Below are 16,479 nucleotides of genomic sequence, written 5' to 3' on the forward strand. Positions count from 1 at the left end.
TTGATCCTAACGGCTCTGCACCCGCGAGAGAAAACAGTCCAGCTAAAGGGAGTTTCTGGGCCTCGCAGTGCTGTCAGCATCTGTGACTTGACGTCCTTGTAATCGATGGTCAGAAGACGCTTGCTCCATGCCTCAGCCCCTGTCCTCATTTGTTTGTATAGGTCTCGGACCCTTGACCCAGCCACTGAGGAAATTGCCCAAGACAGCCGTAGAAGCTGTGTACGAGAGCTCTGAATGCTTTCCAGAGCACCTCTTCTTCTTCAGCTTTGGCGTTTAAGGTGTGTAGAAGGGATACCATCAAATTAACTCCAACAAAATCAGCTCAAGTGCAGATGCTTCAAGGGTAACCTGTTCTCTCTGCACTTTTCTAGAGAGCAGGAGCAAAGGAGGGGGCAAAACCCTACCTTCCCGCACACTCAGCCTAGCCCCCTCATTTTGTAGAACTCCATCCACCCCCAGGTAACCCAAATACAACCCCAAGCTAATGGTGGCAAATAAGAGAGAGGCTTAGGGAGAGCGCAAGACTGGGGCCCTCAATTCCAGGGGCTCTGTAGTTCTAAAACGTGTCCGCCATCCCTGGGCTGCTAGCCAGTCCCCCAAAGCAGTAGATTCTCCCCACAGCCATAGTGATGAAATGATGCAAGCAGGTCCATCCTCCCCAGGGCTCATACTAGGGTCCCGTTCTTGCTGTCATAGCGGGGTGTGGACTGGGGGAAGTAAAGCGTCGCATATTCTGTAGCATTTTCTAGCTGTAGGTGCTTCACCTCCTGGGCAGAGCGTGTCTGGGTTAGGCTGCACAATTGAATGTCTGCATAGTGTAAGCTGCTCTCCTCCGACATGAGGCCTTGACTCATCTCCTGAGACACAGGCTGCTTTAACACCTGCTCATACGTACGTCCCGTTGGGTCATGGCCCTGAGAGGAATGGACAGCATTAAGGGAGATTCTTGACTTGGTTTTGCCCCTCACCTCCAATGCAGGGTCTATTAAATGACACTTTGCTTTGCTGCTTTGGGGGATGGAGGAAGATGGGCAAAGCCAGAAACTTCTACAGATGACTGAGATGTTTCTGTCCCAGGATGGAAAAGCTGAGTCCTGGGATCCCATGTCTGAGCAGCCTCCTGGAAGGGATGGAGGTTGTCATTACCTTTGTGCCATTCTGTTGCTGCTGCTGCTTTAATGTCCGTCTTGCTTGGCTCCCTGAGAGGAAGAAATCCGACTTAAATCCACCGACTTAAATCCATTTTCTCTTCCTGTCTCTACTGAGATTGCCTTCTTCAAATCTCTGTGAAATTATTATGGTGGGCTTCTAACTAATCTCCCTGCCTCTGCTCTCATCTCTTACTTCTACCATTCCCACATTCAAACTCCTTAGCAGAGTATACAATCTGGCCCTTTCACAGTCTGCCCCTAATATCTTCCATCCTATTTTTTCACTGGCCCCTAACATAGTTCAACAGGCATATGTTGAGAGCCCACTGCATGCCAGGCTCTGTGCCACATTCTGGGGATAGAAGATTGAGTAGGCTGTTTTCTCCTGTGCAGGGGAGCTTGCAGTCTACTAGGGGAGACAAGTAAACAGACTATTACAGGGCAATATGGTAAGAGCTCAGCTACACCAAACATTTGGTCACTTTCCATAAAGTCACTCTCTTCTCTTGTCTTTCTTTTCTCTGCATGAGATAATTTCCCGGCCTAAAATACCCTCTCCTCCCTGCTCCTCTTCCAACTTGTGAACTTGCTATTATTCCTTCAACATCGGTGTTTTCTCCCCTTCTCTCACAGCATGAATCTGGTGCTGTTGGGAGCACTAGTATCAATACATGGTATTATGGTTACTTGTTAACGTGTATAATACGTGGTATTATGGTTACTTGTTAACGTGTATCTCTTTCTCAAACTTGATTTTCAGTTCCTCTAGGGCCGAGACCATGTGCCCTTCCTCTTGTGCCTCTCTGCCTCCTTGGAATCCTGCCTAGTGCTTCATATACAATATAAGGGTTGAATAAATTTTTGCTAGATGAATGAAGGAATGAGCAACAAACCTTGCCACTCTGAGATAATGGAAAGGACGAGACTCAGAGTTTCAGAGCTGGTCTTGAACACAGTAACCTAACGATTCTCTTTGGTGTACTATCTCCCTTTAGCCGCCCCCCACCCTATGCCCCTTCTAAAGACACTGGTTCTCTTATCTTCTTTTCTCAAATTTGCACTCCCCCTAGCATCCCCCACCCCACCCCCCCCAACACCCATTACCCATTTTCTTTTTCCTCTGGAAAGTTGATGGGCAGCTCCTGTGAAAGGAAAAACAGATCACTCATGTGTAAGAGCCTGGCCTCTTTCTTCCCTCCTTCATCATTTGCTCTGTGGTCTCCTTAGCATTCTGGTAGGATGACCTTCCCTCACCTCCCTCTAACAAAGATTCACCCTGAGCCAGTCCCAAAGCATTTATCAAGGGTACCATAGCTCTCCCAAAGGGATGGTTCTGGAAGGTGGAGTGGTACAACTGACATAACCAAACCCAAAATACAGCCTCAGGCAACCAGGCGCTACATGCCAGGTATGTAGCTGGGTTGAGGGCTATTCTGGGATTGTCTAACAGGCTAATCCCAGCAGAGGGTAAGGGAAACTGGCCAAATAATGGGATATTCCTGGATTCAGAGACCCTCTTGCTTCTTCTCTGGTGTCTCTCCTTCAGGGTCTCTGCCAACCTGGGGTTCTCATTCTGGGAGTCACAGAAACTGCCACAACAAGGGCTGACTAATTAGAGCCCTGCACAGCCCTTTCCTAACAGGTGACCTCCCGCCCTGCTTTTTTGTCCTTGTTTTTAATTAACAGAGAAAGTGAGAGATATTTAAGCTTTAACATCCATAGCACAGGAAGTTCTGAATTTGGTGAGTGACTCAGCTACATTGCCCTCCCTGCAGGACAGACCTCTTATACTAATTTCTGAGCCCCTGGGGTCCCCGATGGAGCCAGTGTGTCTACGTGATTGTCAACTGTTTGATGGCCAGAGAAACAACACTTGTCTGAGGAAATAGGCTGAATAGTTTGTGGCTTACTCCGGATGCTTTTTCTTGCTAGTACATTTCCAACTGTAACAGAGCCAACCCTATTTATCTGACGTCTGTCTCCCCAAGGAAGTTTCCTTCTTTTGCTAATTAAAAAGAAAGAGGGTGGGGTCTTCTAAATCGTGTTCATTTTACTAATATAGAAAAATCAGGATTTTTCCACACATATCTGTCAGAGGTTTGTGTTTTGGTTTGATTTTTGGTTTTACTGCAGCTTGCTGAGCTGAGAATAGTTTGAGTCTCCATTTGAACACTAGAGGTGGTTCAGAAGAAAAGCTTTGAAACTATTTCTGGGTCTTTCTACTTCCTCGTCTTCCACTTTAGCTCTTCCTTTCCTTTACCACTGCCTAGTCATAGCCTAATCCCAGCCTCTAATTCCTTGCCCCTGGTCACTACTGTCTTCCTACTTACTTCTACTTTAACAGATAAAGAGAATATTAATTCTAAAATAACGTAGACTTGGGTGACTCAATTTTAGTGAACAGAGCCTGTTCCCACGTTGGATGTTGTACAATGCCTGGACACGGCCCAAATGGAATATTCAGCTAGACTCGCGGGTGATAGGATTTTATTTTTAGCCCAGAATTAAGGAAACCAAATGGGCACTCTCCTATATTGGTAGTAGGAATAAAAATCGGTGCAGTCTTTCTAGAATGCAATTGGCAATAAGTATAAGAAGCCTTAAACGTCAATGTGTGTACCCTCCGATGTAGCAGTTCTAAGCAATAATCAGACAGGTGCAAATATGGAAGCTCATTGTAGCATTATTTATAATTGCAAAAAATAGGAAATATCCTAAATGTCCAACATTGGGAACTAACTAAATAAATGGCATCTCCAATCAATGGAACATTATACACCAATTTAAGAAAGATGTTATGTTGGAAGAACACCTAATAGCATGGAAAATTTTCCTCTTTATTAAGATGATATAAAGGTAATATGTTTGGGGATAAAAACTATGTATATAGGCATTTAAAAAGGATTACATGGAAATACACTAAAATGTTCCTGTCATCTCTGGGTGCTTATATTTATGGTTGTTTCTTATTTTCTCCTCTTTGGTGCTTTCTGAATACACAGTGAATGTGTATTACATTTGTAATCAGAAAAAAAAATTTTTTTAATAAAAATCTCAATTGTCACAGTGTCTTTAAGTTTCTGAAGTTTATTGAGATAATGAGAAATAGAGAAGAACAATATTTATCCAGTCCTACTAATATTTTAAGAGGAAAAAATATATTTTGGTTAGAATATCTGGTGTAGTGTTTCTAGCCAGGCTCTAGAGTCTGATTGACGGTGTCAGACTAGCTGTATGACCTTTAGCAAGTTTTTTACGTCATTAGGCTTCCATTTTCATTTTATTTATTTAAAAAATTTTGGCCATGCCACATGGCATGCGGAATCTTGGTTCCCTGACCAGGGATCGATCCCAGGCCCTCAGCAGTGAAAGCATTGAGTCCTAACCACTGGACCGCCAAGGAATTCCCTCCATTTTCTTATTAATAAAATGAAGATAATAATAGAACTTAAGACTCATGGGATCATTGTAAAATTTAAATAAAATAATAAATGTAAAATACTCAGCTAGGTGTCTGGCATATAATGAGTGTCAATCAAAGCTGACTACTATGACTACCACCATCTGAGGAAGAAATAACCAAAAATGGAAACTATGAAGACTTGGGAAGAAAGGGAGTGAAAGATGCTTTACACCCCCTTCTCTGGAAGTTTTCATGTTTCTAGATGTCCCATGTCTATAGGACATCTCAGAGTTTAAAAAGTGCTGTTCTCGGGCTTCCCTGGTGGTGCAGTGGTTGAGAGTCCGCCTGCCAATGCGGGGGACACGGGTTCGTGCCCCGATCTGGGAAGATCCCACATGTCACGGAGCCGCTGGGCCTGTGAGCCATGGCCGCTGAGCCTGTGTGTCCGGAGCCTGTGCTCCGCAACGGGAGAGGCCACAACAGTGAGAGGTCCGCGTATCACAAAAAAAAAAAAAAAAAAAAGTGCTGTTCTCACTTTATAGATGCCCTAGAACTTTGGTACCTTACTCAAGAAGGCAAGAACCAAATTTCCTATTATTGCTATGTCTTCTGCCTCTATCACTATGCCTGATACATATAGGGGTTCAATAAAATATTTGTTTAATAAATGAATGAGTAGTAGGAACAGGACTTGAATCCAATGTACTGACTCCAAATTATATGTGCTTTTCAATGTACCTCACCTATCTCTCTAAACATAATGATACTTTATTCATAAACAGGACACCCTCAAGACAGATGCAGGCATGGAGTGGTAGAGCTAAGAAGGCAGTGGACAGGATAAAACTAGGCCCACGGGTTTATAGTGTTAAAAAGAAACAACAGGCCGAGACTTCCCTGGCAGTCCAGTGGTTAGGACTCTGCACTTCCACTGCACAGGGCATGGGTTCGATCCCTGGTCGGGGAACTAAGATCCCACATGCCAAGTGCAGTGTGGCCAAAAAATTAAAAGAAAAGAAAAGAAACAACAGGCCTCAAATGGTGTTGCTTGTGCTAATCTCATACCACCAAACCATGGCTTAATACCTAGCCTAACAGGAGTTTCAACCTTCCCCAGGAATGTAGTCTTAAACGTCAGTTTGGAATTTTCTGGTCAGCATCAATGAGATAATCTGCCACACAGACCTTTTCCATCACCCAAAGGAAGATGAGGTCATCTGCTCTTCCCTTGATCCCTTCCCCCTTCTGCCTATAAAAGCCTTTCATTTTGTACAGCTCCTCGGAGCTCCTTTCTACTTGCTAGATGAGATGCTGCCCCATTCATGAATTGTTCAATAAAGCCAATTAAATTTTTAAAATTTACTTGGTTGAATTTTTGTTATTTAACAAGTGATGACAATCCTGGGAAAGAACAATAAAGACAATATGATTCATTTATTGTGAGGCTTTCACATATAATCTGCTCTTCAAGTCCGTGATCTAAACAACACAGGTTGTGTTATCTACGTATTACACGTGAGGAAAAAGAGAAGTTACAGAATTTGCCTAATGTCACACAGCAAACAAGTGTGAAAGTTATATTCAAATATTGTATGGATATTCTCATTTCTGCCCTTTTATTTTTTATTTTATTATTAATTATTTTTACTTCTACCCTTTTTTTTTTTTTTTTTTTTTTTTTTTTGCGGTACGCGGGCCTCTCACTGTTGTGGCCTCTCCCGTTGCGGAGCACAGGCTCCGGACGCGCAGGCTCAGCGGCCATGGCTCACGGGCCCAGCCGCGCCGCGGCATGTGGGATCTTCCCGGAACAGGGCACGGACCCGCGTCCCCTGCATCGGCAGGCGAACTCTCAACCACTGCACCACCAGGGAAGCCCACTTCTACCCTTTTAAATAAACATTTCTCCAAAGTTGATTTGCTTGATTCAGGAGGCAGTATTATGGCATGATTATAAGTATGGGCTTTGAAGTCAGATAAACTTGGGTTGGAATCTTGGTTTGTTTGCTTACTAGCCATGTGACCCCAGACAAATTAGCTAACTTCTCTGAATTTCAGCTTCTTAGCTGTAAAATGGGAGGAGTAAGACCACATCCCTCAGAATTGTTGGGAAAATTAAATGAGATTATAAAGTTCCAAATGCTACAATTATTACCATTATCTGGAGGAGAAAGGAAGAGAATAAAGGGAAAGAGGAGGCAGAAGAAGACAAAGAGAAAAAAATGTCAATTTACCATTCCAGCCCTGTCCTAGCCGTTGGACAGACAGCTGGCTTGGCTGTTTTTTGAGGTTTCCTGAAAGGAGGGAGCACAGAAGGGGTGCTGCTCTGGTGTTTGCCCCTGGAGGTGCCACGTGGAGGAGGTGCCATGTGGAGAAGGTGACAGTGGGAAGTTGGCAGAGCACTAGCTGCAGGCTCTCTCTTATTCTTGGGACCTTCATGTCCACCAACAGAGACCTTACCCTCCGACCCTTCCCCCTACTCACCAGCTTCCCCCGCAGCCGAGCCGGTTTCCCATGGTGCTCTGTCTCCCAGGGAGCCCAGCTGTTTTGCTATAGATAGGGGCTTGTGCATTTCCTGGTTCCCGGTTCAGCTTTCAGTAGCAGCTCCCAGGGAGTCTCCGTCAGGGTCAGATTTCAACCTAACAGGTTGGACTTTGGAAGCCACCTGCTGGAAAGATTCCCAGGTGACTGCTCCCAGCCAAAGGGTAGAGGAACACACACGGGCTCCAGGTGAGAGCAATCTCACCTTCGGGATTTGGAGCTGCTTTGATGAAGCGTTAACTTTTGAGCTTCAAGCTTCAGTGAGAAGAAACCTGAGACAGAAAAGGGCTCTGGGTTTCCTTAGGAAATGTTTCTCTACTACTTCACACTGTCATTGAAATGTAACGTCTATAATAAAGAGTCTTACCTATGTTTCCCCAGCAGTACGCAGGTCTAATTGAGTTTCACTTTCAAGGTAATCGGTGTCAGTCTCTTATTATCCTTGTCCAGAATCTGGGATTGAATACTGGACTCTTTGGGAAACTAAAATTTAGGGAAATGTATTCCTTTTGTATTCTCCCTTGCTATTGGAATTAATGTGGGCAAATCACTTTTTTCGAGGACTGTAAAAATGGAGGGCTGAACTCATTACTTAATCCCCTTTCTGGTCAAAAATCATATGATTCTATGATTGGAATGGTCTCAGCACTTCTTAACCACTCACTTCCCCATCCCCAGTACAGAACTACGGAATCTCCATTTAACCTCAACTCAGCTTCTCCTCCAATGACCTGAAGCTGATTCATTCCACACTCACTGGCAACTAGGATGAAGTTGAGCAAATTCCTCTGTAGAAAATAGGGGCTCTAGGAGAATTTGTGGAACCTGTATGGCTTGTCTTCAGTGTTCCCACCCCCTCTTTAGTGTCTTGTTCAGATGCCCAGTTATTTGTGTGTCCCTTATGGATGTTCAGGACCCAGCACTCAGCCCTGTACTCCACAGAGGGTACCCTGGACGCTTCATTCCTCCCCATCTTCTTTCCTTACGAAAAATGGAGATAATAAGATAATAAGAGTCACAGCCTTGTAGGATTGTGGTGAAGATTAAATGAGATAATGTATATAAAACTCTAGTCCAGGGCCTGGCACATGGGACCCTCTCAGTAAGTCCTAGCTATTGTTATTATTATTACTTCTTTTTCTCAGCTAATTGTTAGATGGTAAAGCATCTTACTTTATTGTCTGGTGATGGATCAGTGCACTAGCCTCTTATTTCATGGCCGTGCTTCTCCCTGGCAATCCATTCTGTACTCTACCATTAACTATATTCTTTTCATCCTGTTACCCAAACTTCTTAGCTTGGCACTCAAAGCCCTCCACAATCTCGGTCCCTTTCTAGCTACTCTCTCTAATTTAAAGAAAAAATTTAAAGGAAAACATGTGAGATTTTTATATGACCAGAAATTCCAAAGGAACCAACACTGTGTTGTGGTGGCCAGAAAATCTGATATACCCAAAGCACCATTAATAGAAGTCTAGAGTGATAAACAATGGTATTGATTATTCCACTGAAGTCTGTACCAGTCAGTCCATGATTGGAATAATAATTTTAGGTTTACATGTTGAATTTCAAGTTACAGTGTCAAGAGGCAGTGTATTGAGGAGAAAGTTGTCTGAGTTATAAGTGGTATGGAAAGTCCTATAAAATATGGTTAAAAGAATTAGGCATGTTTAGTTGGGAAAGGGAAGCTTTTGGAGGACAGGATGGTTACTTTTAAATATTTGAAGGGACTCTCAAGTGAAAGAAGGATTGCATTTAGTTTCTGGACATAACCTGAACCAATGGGCAGAAGTTACTGAAATGCAGATTTTGGATCAATGGAAGGAAGAATTTATAACAGATGTGTCCAAAAAGAAAATGAAATGGGCTACCTTATGAAGTTCTAAGCCCTCGGTCACTGAAAATGTCTCAGAAGTTGGCTAATAATCTTCAAAGTATTTGAATGGGATGGGGATTTGGACAAAATCAGAGGTTTCAAATTTTTTTCTAGCTAAGGAACCCTTTCTTTTAAATGAAGCTCAGGTAAAAATTCCAACTACGAAACAGATCAAAGTGAAGCTGTTCTGGTTGAAGTCTGAATAGGATCCTTTTACAATTCTTTTTCTTCTCAGCCAGACGTTAAGATGCCTGAGAGTAGACAACAAAGGAGCATAGTTTTAAATTTATATTTACAATGTATAACCTCCACAGTATATTACTTGGGGTTTAATTTGTTGAATGAGTGAACAAAAGAATACATCAATAGTTATTTCTCTAAGGCATGCTTTAATTTTTAATAGATGGCAATCCTTTAACCAAGAATTGTATTCTTCAAGTGAGGGTTCTTATCCTGGGTGTCCACAGATTCCCTAAGAGGGGCATATGAATGGATCTCAAGAGCTGTGTGAACCTATTCAAATTATATGCCAAATTTCGGAGCATGTGTGTTTTTCTGGAAAGAGGATCTATTGCTTTTATTGTCCATAAAAAAAGTTAAGAATCAACCACTTTAATGGAAGAATTTCAGATATCCATCACAACCTAGTAAAAGATATATTTGGGGGCAGGGAGGTCTTCTGGACACTCCTCAAAGCATACACATGCATGTTCTCTTGATTACAGAGAGCAATTAAGAGGTCAACCCCCCCCCCCCCAAGGCTCTCCTGAATACATCATACCCCTAGTATTAAGACTCTACTTCCAAAGGAAGTTTCCCTGGCCATCACCACCATACCAATAACTCTAGCTCCCCTGCATTTAGACTTGGATTGGGTGGAGTGATGCAGCAATTCCTCTCTTTGGGATGTTTCAAGGTTAGAAACAAATGCTTTCTCTCATAGGCAGAGGGTTGGGAGGCTTTGTGATTTAGTGACAATGGCAGAGGCTTCTGTGTCTGTGCCCCTGTGTCTGCATACTCGATCCCTCAGAATCAGAGACCATTTACAGTGGACAGACCTTAGTATGGGAAACCAGGGCTTTAGGCAACTCTGCAGCCAAAAGCTGATTTCCCAACCCCTACCCAAAACAGGCCAGACAGTCTGGAGACCCTTGTTTTTGTGTCTCTAATCACCAGCTCAGACAGTGCCCTCTGGGCTGTTTGGATGGCATATCCCTTTTCCCTCCCAGGATCACTCTCTCTTTTGTTGCATTGTGAGAAAATTATGGCCAGGAATTTGATCTGGAGCCAGTGTCAGCTTCCAGGTGTGATCTCAGCATCCAAGTGTGAGCTCAGGGTGCTATGACATTGGGTACATCTAACTGAGGACCTTTTTGTCTAGCTGTCCTTTTTGTCTCCCTCCCTGCCCATCCCATCCTCCAGGCCACAGAATAGGGAGCAGCACAAATAAGGCCCTGAGATTTGGGTTTATTCAACTCCACCCAAAACTAAATGAAAACACTATGACACGTCCCAAGGGACCAAACCATACATTGTGACCATGCACTTTTCCCTTCCCCCAAGGATGCTGCTACCTCTGGGGTGGTGAGCAGCTAGTCCTATCACCGCGGGAGCTAGAAAGGGTGCTGGCTCTGTGGCACTCAGGGCTCAACACTGGCTTCCTCCTCTTCCTCTGGATCAGGAGGTGCAGGGAGCAAGGAGATGTAGACCTCATTGACCTCTGTGTCCAAATGTCGGCCACCCCGAGGCGCCTCCAGGTTGAGGATGCCATCATGGGAGAGAGCAGCGCGGACCCGCCAGGGGTCAACATCAGCAGGCAGGACGTAGGTTCGGCAGAACTCTCTGGACACGAAGCCATGGCGGTCCAGGCGCTGGGGGTGCCGGGCAGACACCTCCAGTAGGTTGTCCACAGTCCTCACGGTTACCTCATCGGGGGTAAAGTGGCTCACATCCAGAAACGCCTGGAACTTGCCCTCACTGAGCCGAAGCTCAGAGGCCCCTGCCCTGCTGCCCTCCCCAGCTTGGACAGCCCGGGGCCGGACATAGTAGCCATGGTAGAGGGTGGGGGTCAGGATCTCTTCTGGCAGGAGGCCTGAGGGGCAGAGAGAAAGAGAAGGCAAGAGTTAGAATGAGGGAGGATGGGGTGGGAAGGAGGGCGACATGAGAGCAGATCAGGAGGTGAGGCCTCGGGAGAGCTGGAGGGGAGTCAGGAGAAGCAGGGAAGGGGAAGGAGGGGTCCCAGTGGCTGGAATGAGGCGGCTGGGGAGAGGAGATTGAGAAAGGGAATGAGTTGGGATGAAGAAGAGCAAACCAGACAGGGTCTGGGTGGTTCGCAGGGGAAGCATCCCGAGGGGAGCAGGGGCAGGTATCAGAGCACAGCGGGCAGCAGTCCGCACCGAGGTCAGTAGGAAGGGAAGCGAGCCCTGCCCGGAGCGGGGTGAGGGGGGAGTCTGGGGTGGGAGACGGCTCGCCCCAGGAGTTCAGTTAAGCCCAGAGTGGGGTGGAGGCCAGTATCATTGGGAGGTCAGCCCAGAATTTCAGCAGGTGGGGGTGGGAGGCAAGGGGGTGGCGTCCGTGCCATACCTTCCCCGAAGCGCTGCTCGCCCAGGCGGCTCGGGTTGGCAAACTCGTACTCGGCGGTGGCCGGGTGGGCATGTGGCACCGAGCGGCCCGACATGGCTGCAGACCCGCCGGCGGCCCCGGCTCGAGGTGCGGCCCCAGCAGGCGCAGCAGCACCCCTCCAGCTGCCGCAGAGCCCCAGCGCACTTGGAGGTGGGGGCGGGGTCTACACCACCCAAAATAGTGCCGAGCCCGGTGGGGGAGGGGCGGGCAGCGCCCGCGTCGAGTGTGTGACCCGCGCCGCCTGGACCCCCGTCCCCTCCGCTGCACACCCTTCAGCTGTCACGGGGGGCCCCCCCGGGGAGGACAGCTGGGGGTCCTGGCTGCGGAGCGAGCTGGGGAGGGGAGGCTGGTGCCGGAGGCCCCGGAGAGACCACGCTGAGACCCTCCCAAAGAGTTTGCACGTTTTCCACGCCCCTCTTCCCCTCCTCAGTGGTAGGCAGCCGGCGCTCTGCTTCATCAAGCTCCCCTGGATTTACTGTTCTGCCAGGCCTGTAAAGTGAACGACGCAAACAACTTTCTCCCCTTTCTCTGGGGTGGGGTGAGGGGCCTTCTTGCCTAGGTTAAGGTCAGGGTCCTCTCTGAACCCAGGGCGACCCAGGGCACCACGTGGAAACCTGCCGTTGACATGTTGGTGATCACTACTCTCCTTCAGGGACCCACAAAGAGTTAATATCCTGGGGCCCAGCCTAGGAAGATTCCAGTTCCTGCCCAGGCCCAAGATAGTCTCTGGCCGCATTCCCTTGGCATGCTAGGCTGCAGAGGAGGAGGAGGGGCCCACTGCCCGCCCGCCTGGGATTCCTGCCTCAGTCCCAGCTCCAGAGAAGGGGGGCGGGGGGTGCCATGGGGTGCGGACAGAAAGCGAGTAAAACAAGACCAGGACAAGTCACTGGCCGACTCAGACGTGTTTGTATTTCTCTTTTCTTAGCTCAGTGAGTACTGGGTATGTGTCACACTGCCAAATCCCCAATCACAAGTCTCCATGAACGGGCAGTGAGCTGGGATAATAAAACCCCTGACATCACCATTCCAGAAGCTTCAGAAGACTGCGTATATAAGGGGCTGGCTGTAGCTGCGGCTGAAGGAGCTGACCAGCCAGCTGAGTCTCCACACTCACCTAGCCACCATGGACATCGCCATCCACCACCCCTGGATCCGCCGCCCCTTCTTTCCTTTTCACTCTCCCAGCCGCCTCTTTGACCAGTTCTTTGGCGAACACCTGTTGGAGTCTGATCTCTTCCCAGCTTCTACTTCCCTGAGCCCCTTCTACCTTCGGCTGCCTTCATTTCTGCGGGCACCCAGCTGGATTGACACTGGGCTCTCAGAGGTAAGTCTCCCCTCTGCCAGGACAGGTGAGTTCATTCTGGAGCCTCCTGGAAGCGTCTCCATCCACTGTCCTTTTCCTCCTGGCCTAAATCTGACTAGGTCTAAGGGTCCCAAGTGTCTTAGGCTCTTGTGTGTCCTGCAGTGAAGAAAGATGAGGTCCCTAGTTCCTCTCTTCCCCAATCACCTGTTTGTATTCGATGCACCTCTGTATCCTTATTTATTACATTTTTTCCATGTGTTATGAAGATCATTCTCTGTCCCATCTTCTAAGTAGGATGTCCCTTTCTGGTTTAGTTCATAATGATCTACAGGGAAAGAGCTGCCTTTGCTCAGACTCCTTCGCTCACCTCTTCTAATACCTCACACTCCTGACAAATACTATCATCTCAAGTTCCAGAGCCAGGAGGCAGTCCTACCTCATCCTGAGCTTTTCATCCCAGCTGCATGGAGCTGGAGACAGCAGCCACTATTTTCTTCCTTTCTATTCCCTCTTCTATGATTTTCTGGGTTTCTCAGGGCTGTGACAGGGCACTGGCCTGGGTCCAAGCCTAATGAGGATAGAAGGTAGGTCAAGTTTAGGGACCCCCCTCCACTTGTCCTGAGAGGGTAGGAGAATGGGGCAAACAGATAAGATTGATAGAAGATGTCACAGATAACACTCTGGTTTAAAAATATTCAAGAGTGAGTAAACAGGAGCCAAGTGGGCAAGGGCTTTGGAAGGACAATCAGAGCTAGCAGAACATTCCAGATTGAGTGGGTGGGAAACTTGGCAGAGACCTGAGTAAGAAGAAGGGGCCTTTGTCTCACAGACAAATGACAAGGCCAGGCATTGGGTCAGAGAAGCAGCAGAAGCCATGCCCAGACCCATCCTTGTGATTTGTCCCCTGGGTGGTCTGTCTTCTTCCCTGTCCCTGTAAATAAAGTTTGGCCTGATGACCAAATGGTGTGCCTTGGGTACCACTGTGGTGGCACCCCTGAACTAGAGAGTCATGTTTATTCAAAAAGGGATTTTTAGCTAAAACGAGGAGGATAAACTACCTGGAAAGAAAGCAAGTCTGCAGAATGAGACTGTACTAGTGTTGTTCATATTCCTACTATCTTTTGTCTTCCCCTCCCCCACCTTGCTATTTCCAGATGCGGCTGGAGAAGGACAGATTCTCTGTCAACCTGGATGTGAAGCACTTCTCCCCAGAGGAACTCAAGGTCAAGGTGCTGGGAGATGTGATTGAGGTGCATGGAAAACATGAAGAGCGCCAGGTACGTAGCTGACTTTCTCTTCTGCTCATTCATCCAGCGCGTACTATATGCCAGAGACTGCCATCAGCCCCTGAGGCTGGAAGCATTCCAGTCCTAAGCCATAAGAGTCAAGAACAGGGATAAACCTGTTGTTGTTATTGTTGTTGTTGTTTTGGCTAGAGAAGTGATCTTTGTTTGTTTTGATTTGATTGCCTCAGATGGGATAGATGGGATGTTAACTTCCTGTTTAAGCCAGTGGTTCTCAACCTTGGGCACATTAGAATTGCGAGGGGAATTAAAAAAAATCCCAGGGCTTCCCTGGTGGCGCAGTGGTTGAGAGTCCACCTGCCAATGCAGGGGACACGGGTTCGTGCCCCGGTCCGGGAGGATCCCACATGCCGCGGAGCAGCTGGGCCCATGAGCCACGGCCACTGAGCCTGCGCGTCCGGAGCCTGTACTCCACAACGGGAGAGGCCACGACAGTGAGAGGCCCACGTACAGCTTAAAAAAAAAAAAAAAAAAAAATATCGCAATGCTCAGGCATATCCCAGGTCAGTTAAATCAGGATTTTTCAAAGCTCCCTAAGGGATTCTAATGTACAGTTAGTCAAGGTTGAAGACCACTGATTTAGGAGTAGTGGTTGTCAGACATCTGATCGCCTTATATAATTACATTAACTGCATGCACTCGGAAGGCCCTTGAATTTGAGACTTTTCTTTCAGATGTTTTGGAATTCATCTCTCGTTAGCCCATCTTAATGCTGAACTACTTGCTTTGCCTAAGCTTCAGAGCTCTACTCACCTCCTAATACCCTAGACCCATGTGGAAATCAGTTGAGAGCCTGTCTGGATAAATGCTTGAGATTCAGCAGGTGTAAAGGTTAGGGTCAGAATTCTTTAGCCAAATTCTAGAGAATGGAATAGCTTTTCATTACTTTCTGGGAGAGTTTTTCAATGAGTTTGCTTCCTACCAAAGGCAGTGAAAGTGCGGAGTCCTTACCACTGGACCGCCAGGGAATTCCCACCTCAGAAACTTGTGCATCAAACAGTATAGTGTGAGGTCCTCAAGCTGTTTCAGTTTTGCTTGTATGATTCAACTCTAGATCAGAGCCTCCCTGGAGGGAGTCTTTATTGTTGTTGTTGTTATTATTAGGTCTATTGGTCTGGAACCTTCTGGAACATTCCTGAAGAGTCAGGACAATTTCTGGGTTTCCTCAGGGACTCAAATCTTCAAAGCCAGATGATATTCCAAATCGTGTAGGCCCAAAAAACATTGATCTAAACCTCTGGGAAATACCCCTGAACATGTCCATGCCTGAGGGTTTAGAGAGCTATGAAGTTTTGGCTGTTCAGACTTCTCAGACTCTCATTGGTAGGAGTGACCACCTAGGCAATTTCATCTTAGCCCCAAACAGAACAGCTATTTAGCTTTCTCTCATGTTGCCATGCATTTGGCCACACCTAAGGGGAAGGAGGATGTCTGAGTTCTAGGCAAGTGATGCTATTTCCTGTTCTTATCTCTCTACCTCTTTCCTTATTCTCTTGGATTAGGATGAACATGGCTTCGTCTCCCGGGAGTTCCACCGGAAGTACCGGATCCCAGCTGATGTGGACCCTCTCACAATTACTTCATCCCTGTCATCTGATGGCATCCTCACTGTGAATGGACCAAGGAAACAGGTCTCGGGCCCTGAGCGCACCATTCCCATCACCCGTGAAGAGAAACCTGCTGTCACTGCAGCCCCCAAGAAGTAGATGCCCTTTCTCTAACTGCATTTTTTAAAACAAGAAAATTTCCCCACCAGTGAATGAAAATCTTGTGACTAGTGCTGAAGCTTATTAATGCTAAGGGCAGGCCCAAATTATTAAGCTAATAAATATCATTCAGCAACAGATAACTGTCTTGTGTTTGAATATTTTGTAATAATCATCACATATGATTTAGGGGACTCCAGGAATATTAGAGTCAGAATGACTGTTTCCAGCATTTACTCATGGGATAAATTTAGCAAGTCACTTAAGCTTTATGGTCTTTATGTCTTCCATTTATAACATGGGGTACTGATTTGTACACTAGTTGTAAGGAGTAAATTAATGAGAAAAAGGAGGTAAAGCCCTTAGCAGAGTTCAAGGAATATTAGTTCCTCTCCTCCCTCTTTGATTTTGGCCCTCAGTTCCAATAACAAACCTGAATGAGGTCTGGATGACAATGCATAAAAGGCCCTAGTGCGTCTCTGAAATTAATCATGTCACCAGGGAGGAGATGGTGTCCTCAACTTTGACATTTTGCTACTGATAAGCATTGCCTTCAGCTGATTCACAAGGTGGACA

At 46.6% G+C, this 16,479-nt stretch overlaps 3 protein-coding genes across 3 annotated transcripts; 1 reads left to right on the plus strand and 2 right to left on the minus strand.

Moving 5' to 3' along the window:
* Positions 1 to 445: 445 nt before the first annotated feature.
* On the minus strand, positions 446 to 7,171 carry C8H11orf52 (chromosome 8 C11orf52 homolog). The gene is made up of 4 exons (XM_060017174.1): positions 7,036 to 7,171; positions 2,256 to 2,293; positions 1,147 to 1,199; positions 446 to 914 (listed from the first exon to the last, which is right to left on the minus strand). Exons 1-4 carry the CDS (start codon positions 7,065 to 7,067, stop codon positions 666 to 668), a joined length of 372 nt encoding a protein of 123 aa, XP_059873157.1. The 5' UTR covers positions 7,068 to 7,171; the 3' UTR covers positions 446 to 665.
* Positions 7,172 to 9,251: 2,080 nt separating this feature from the next.
* Positions 9,252 to 11,751, minus strand: HSPB2 (heat shock protein family B (small) member 2). The gene is made up of 2 exons (XM_060017969.1): positions 11,552 to 11,751; positions 9,252 to 11,060 (listed from the first exon to the last, which is right to left on the minus strand). Exons 1-2 carry the CDS (start codon positions 11,643 to 11,645, stop codon positions 10,609 to 10,611), a joined length of 546 nt encoding a protein of 181 aa, XP_059873952.1. The 5' UTR covers positions 11,646 to 11,751; the 3' UTR covers positions 9,252 to 10,608.
* A 682-nt stretch (positions 11,752 to 12,433) lies between these two features.
* Positions 12,434 to 16,042, plus strand: CRYAB (crystallin alpha B). Its single transcript, XM_060017970.1, has 3 exons — positions 12,434 to 12,914; positions 14,048 to 14,170; positions 15,700 to 16,042. Exons 1-3 carry the CDS (start codon positions 12,714 to 12,716, stop codon positions 15,901 to 15,903), a joined length of 528 nt encoding a protein of 175 aa, XP_059873953.1. The 5' UTR covers positions 12,434 to 12,713; the 3' UTR covers positions 15,904 to 16,042.
* The last annotated feature ends 437 nt before the right edge of the window (positions 16,043 to 16,479 follow it).

The sequence above is a fragment of the Delphinus delphis genome, chromosome 8 (genome assembly GCF_949987515.2).
Source record: "Delphinus delphis chromosome 8, mDelDel1.2, whole genome shotgun sequence".
Lineage (NCBI taxonomy): Eukaryota > Metazoa > Chordata > Mammalia > Artiodactyla > Delphinidae > Delphinus > Delphinus delphis.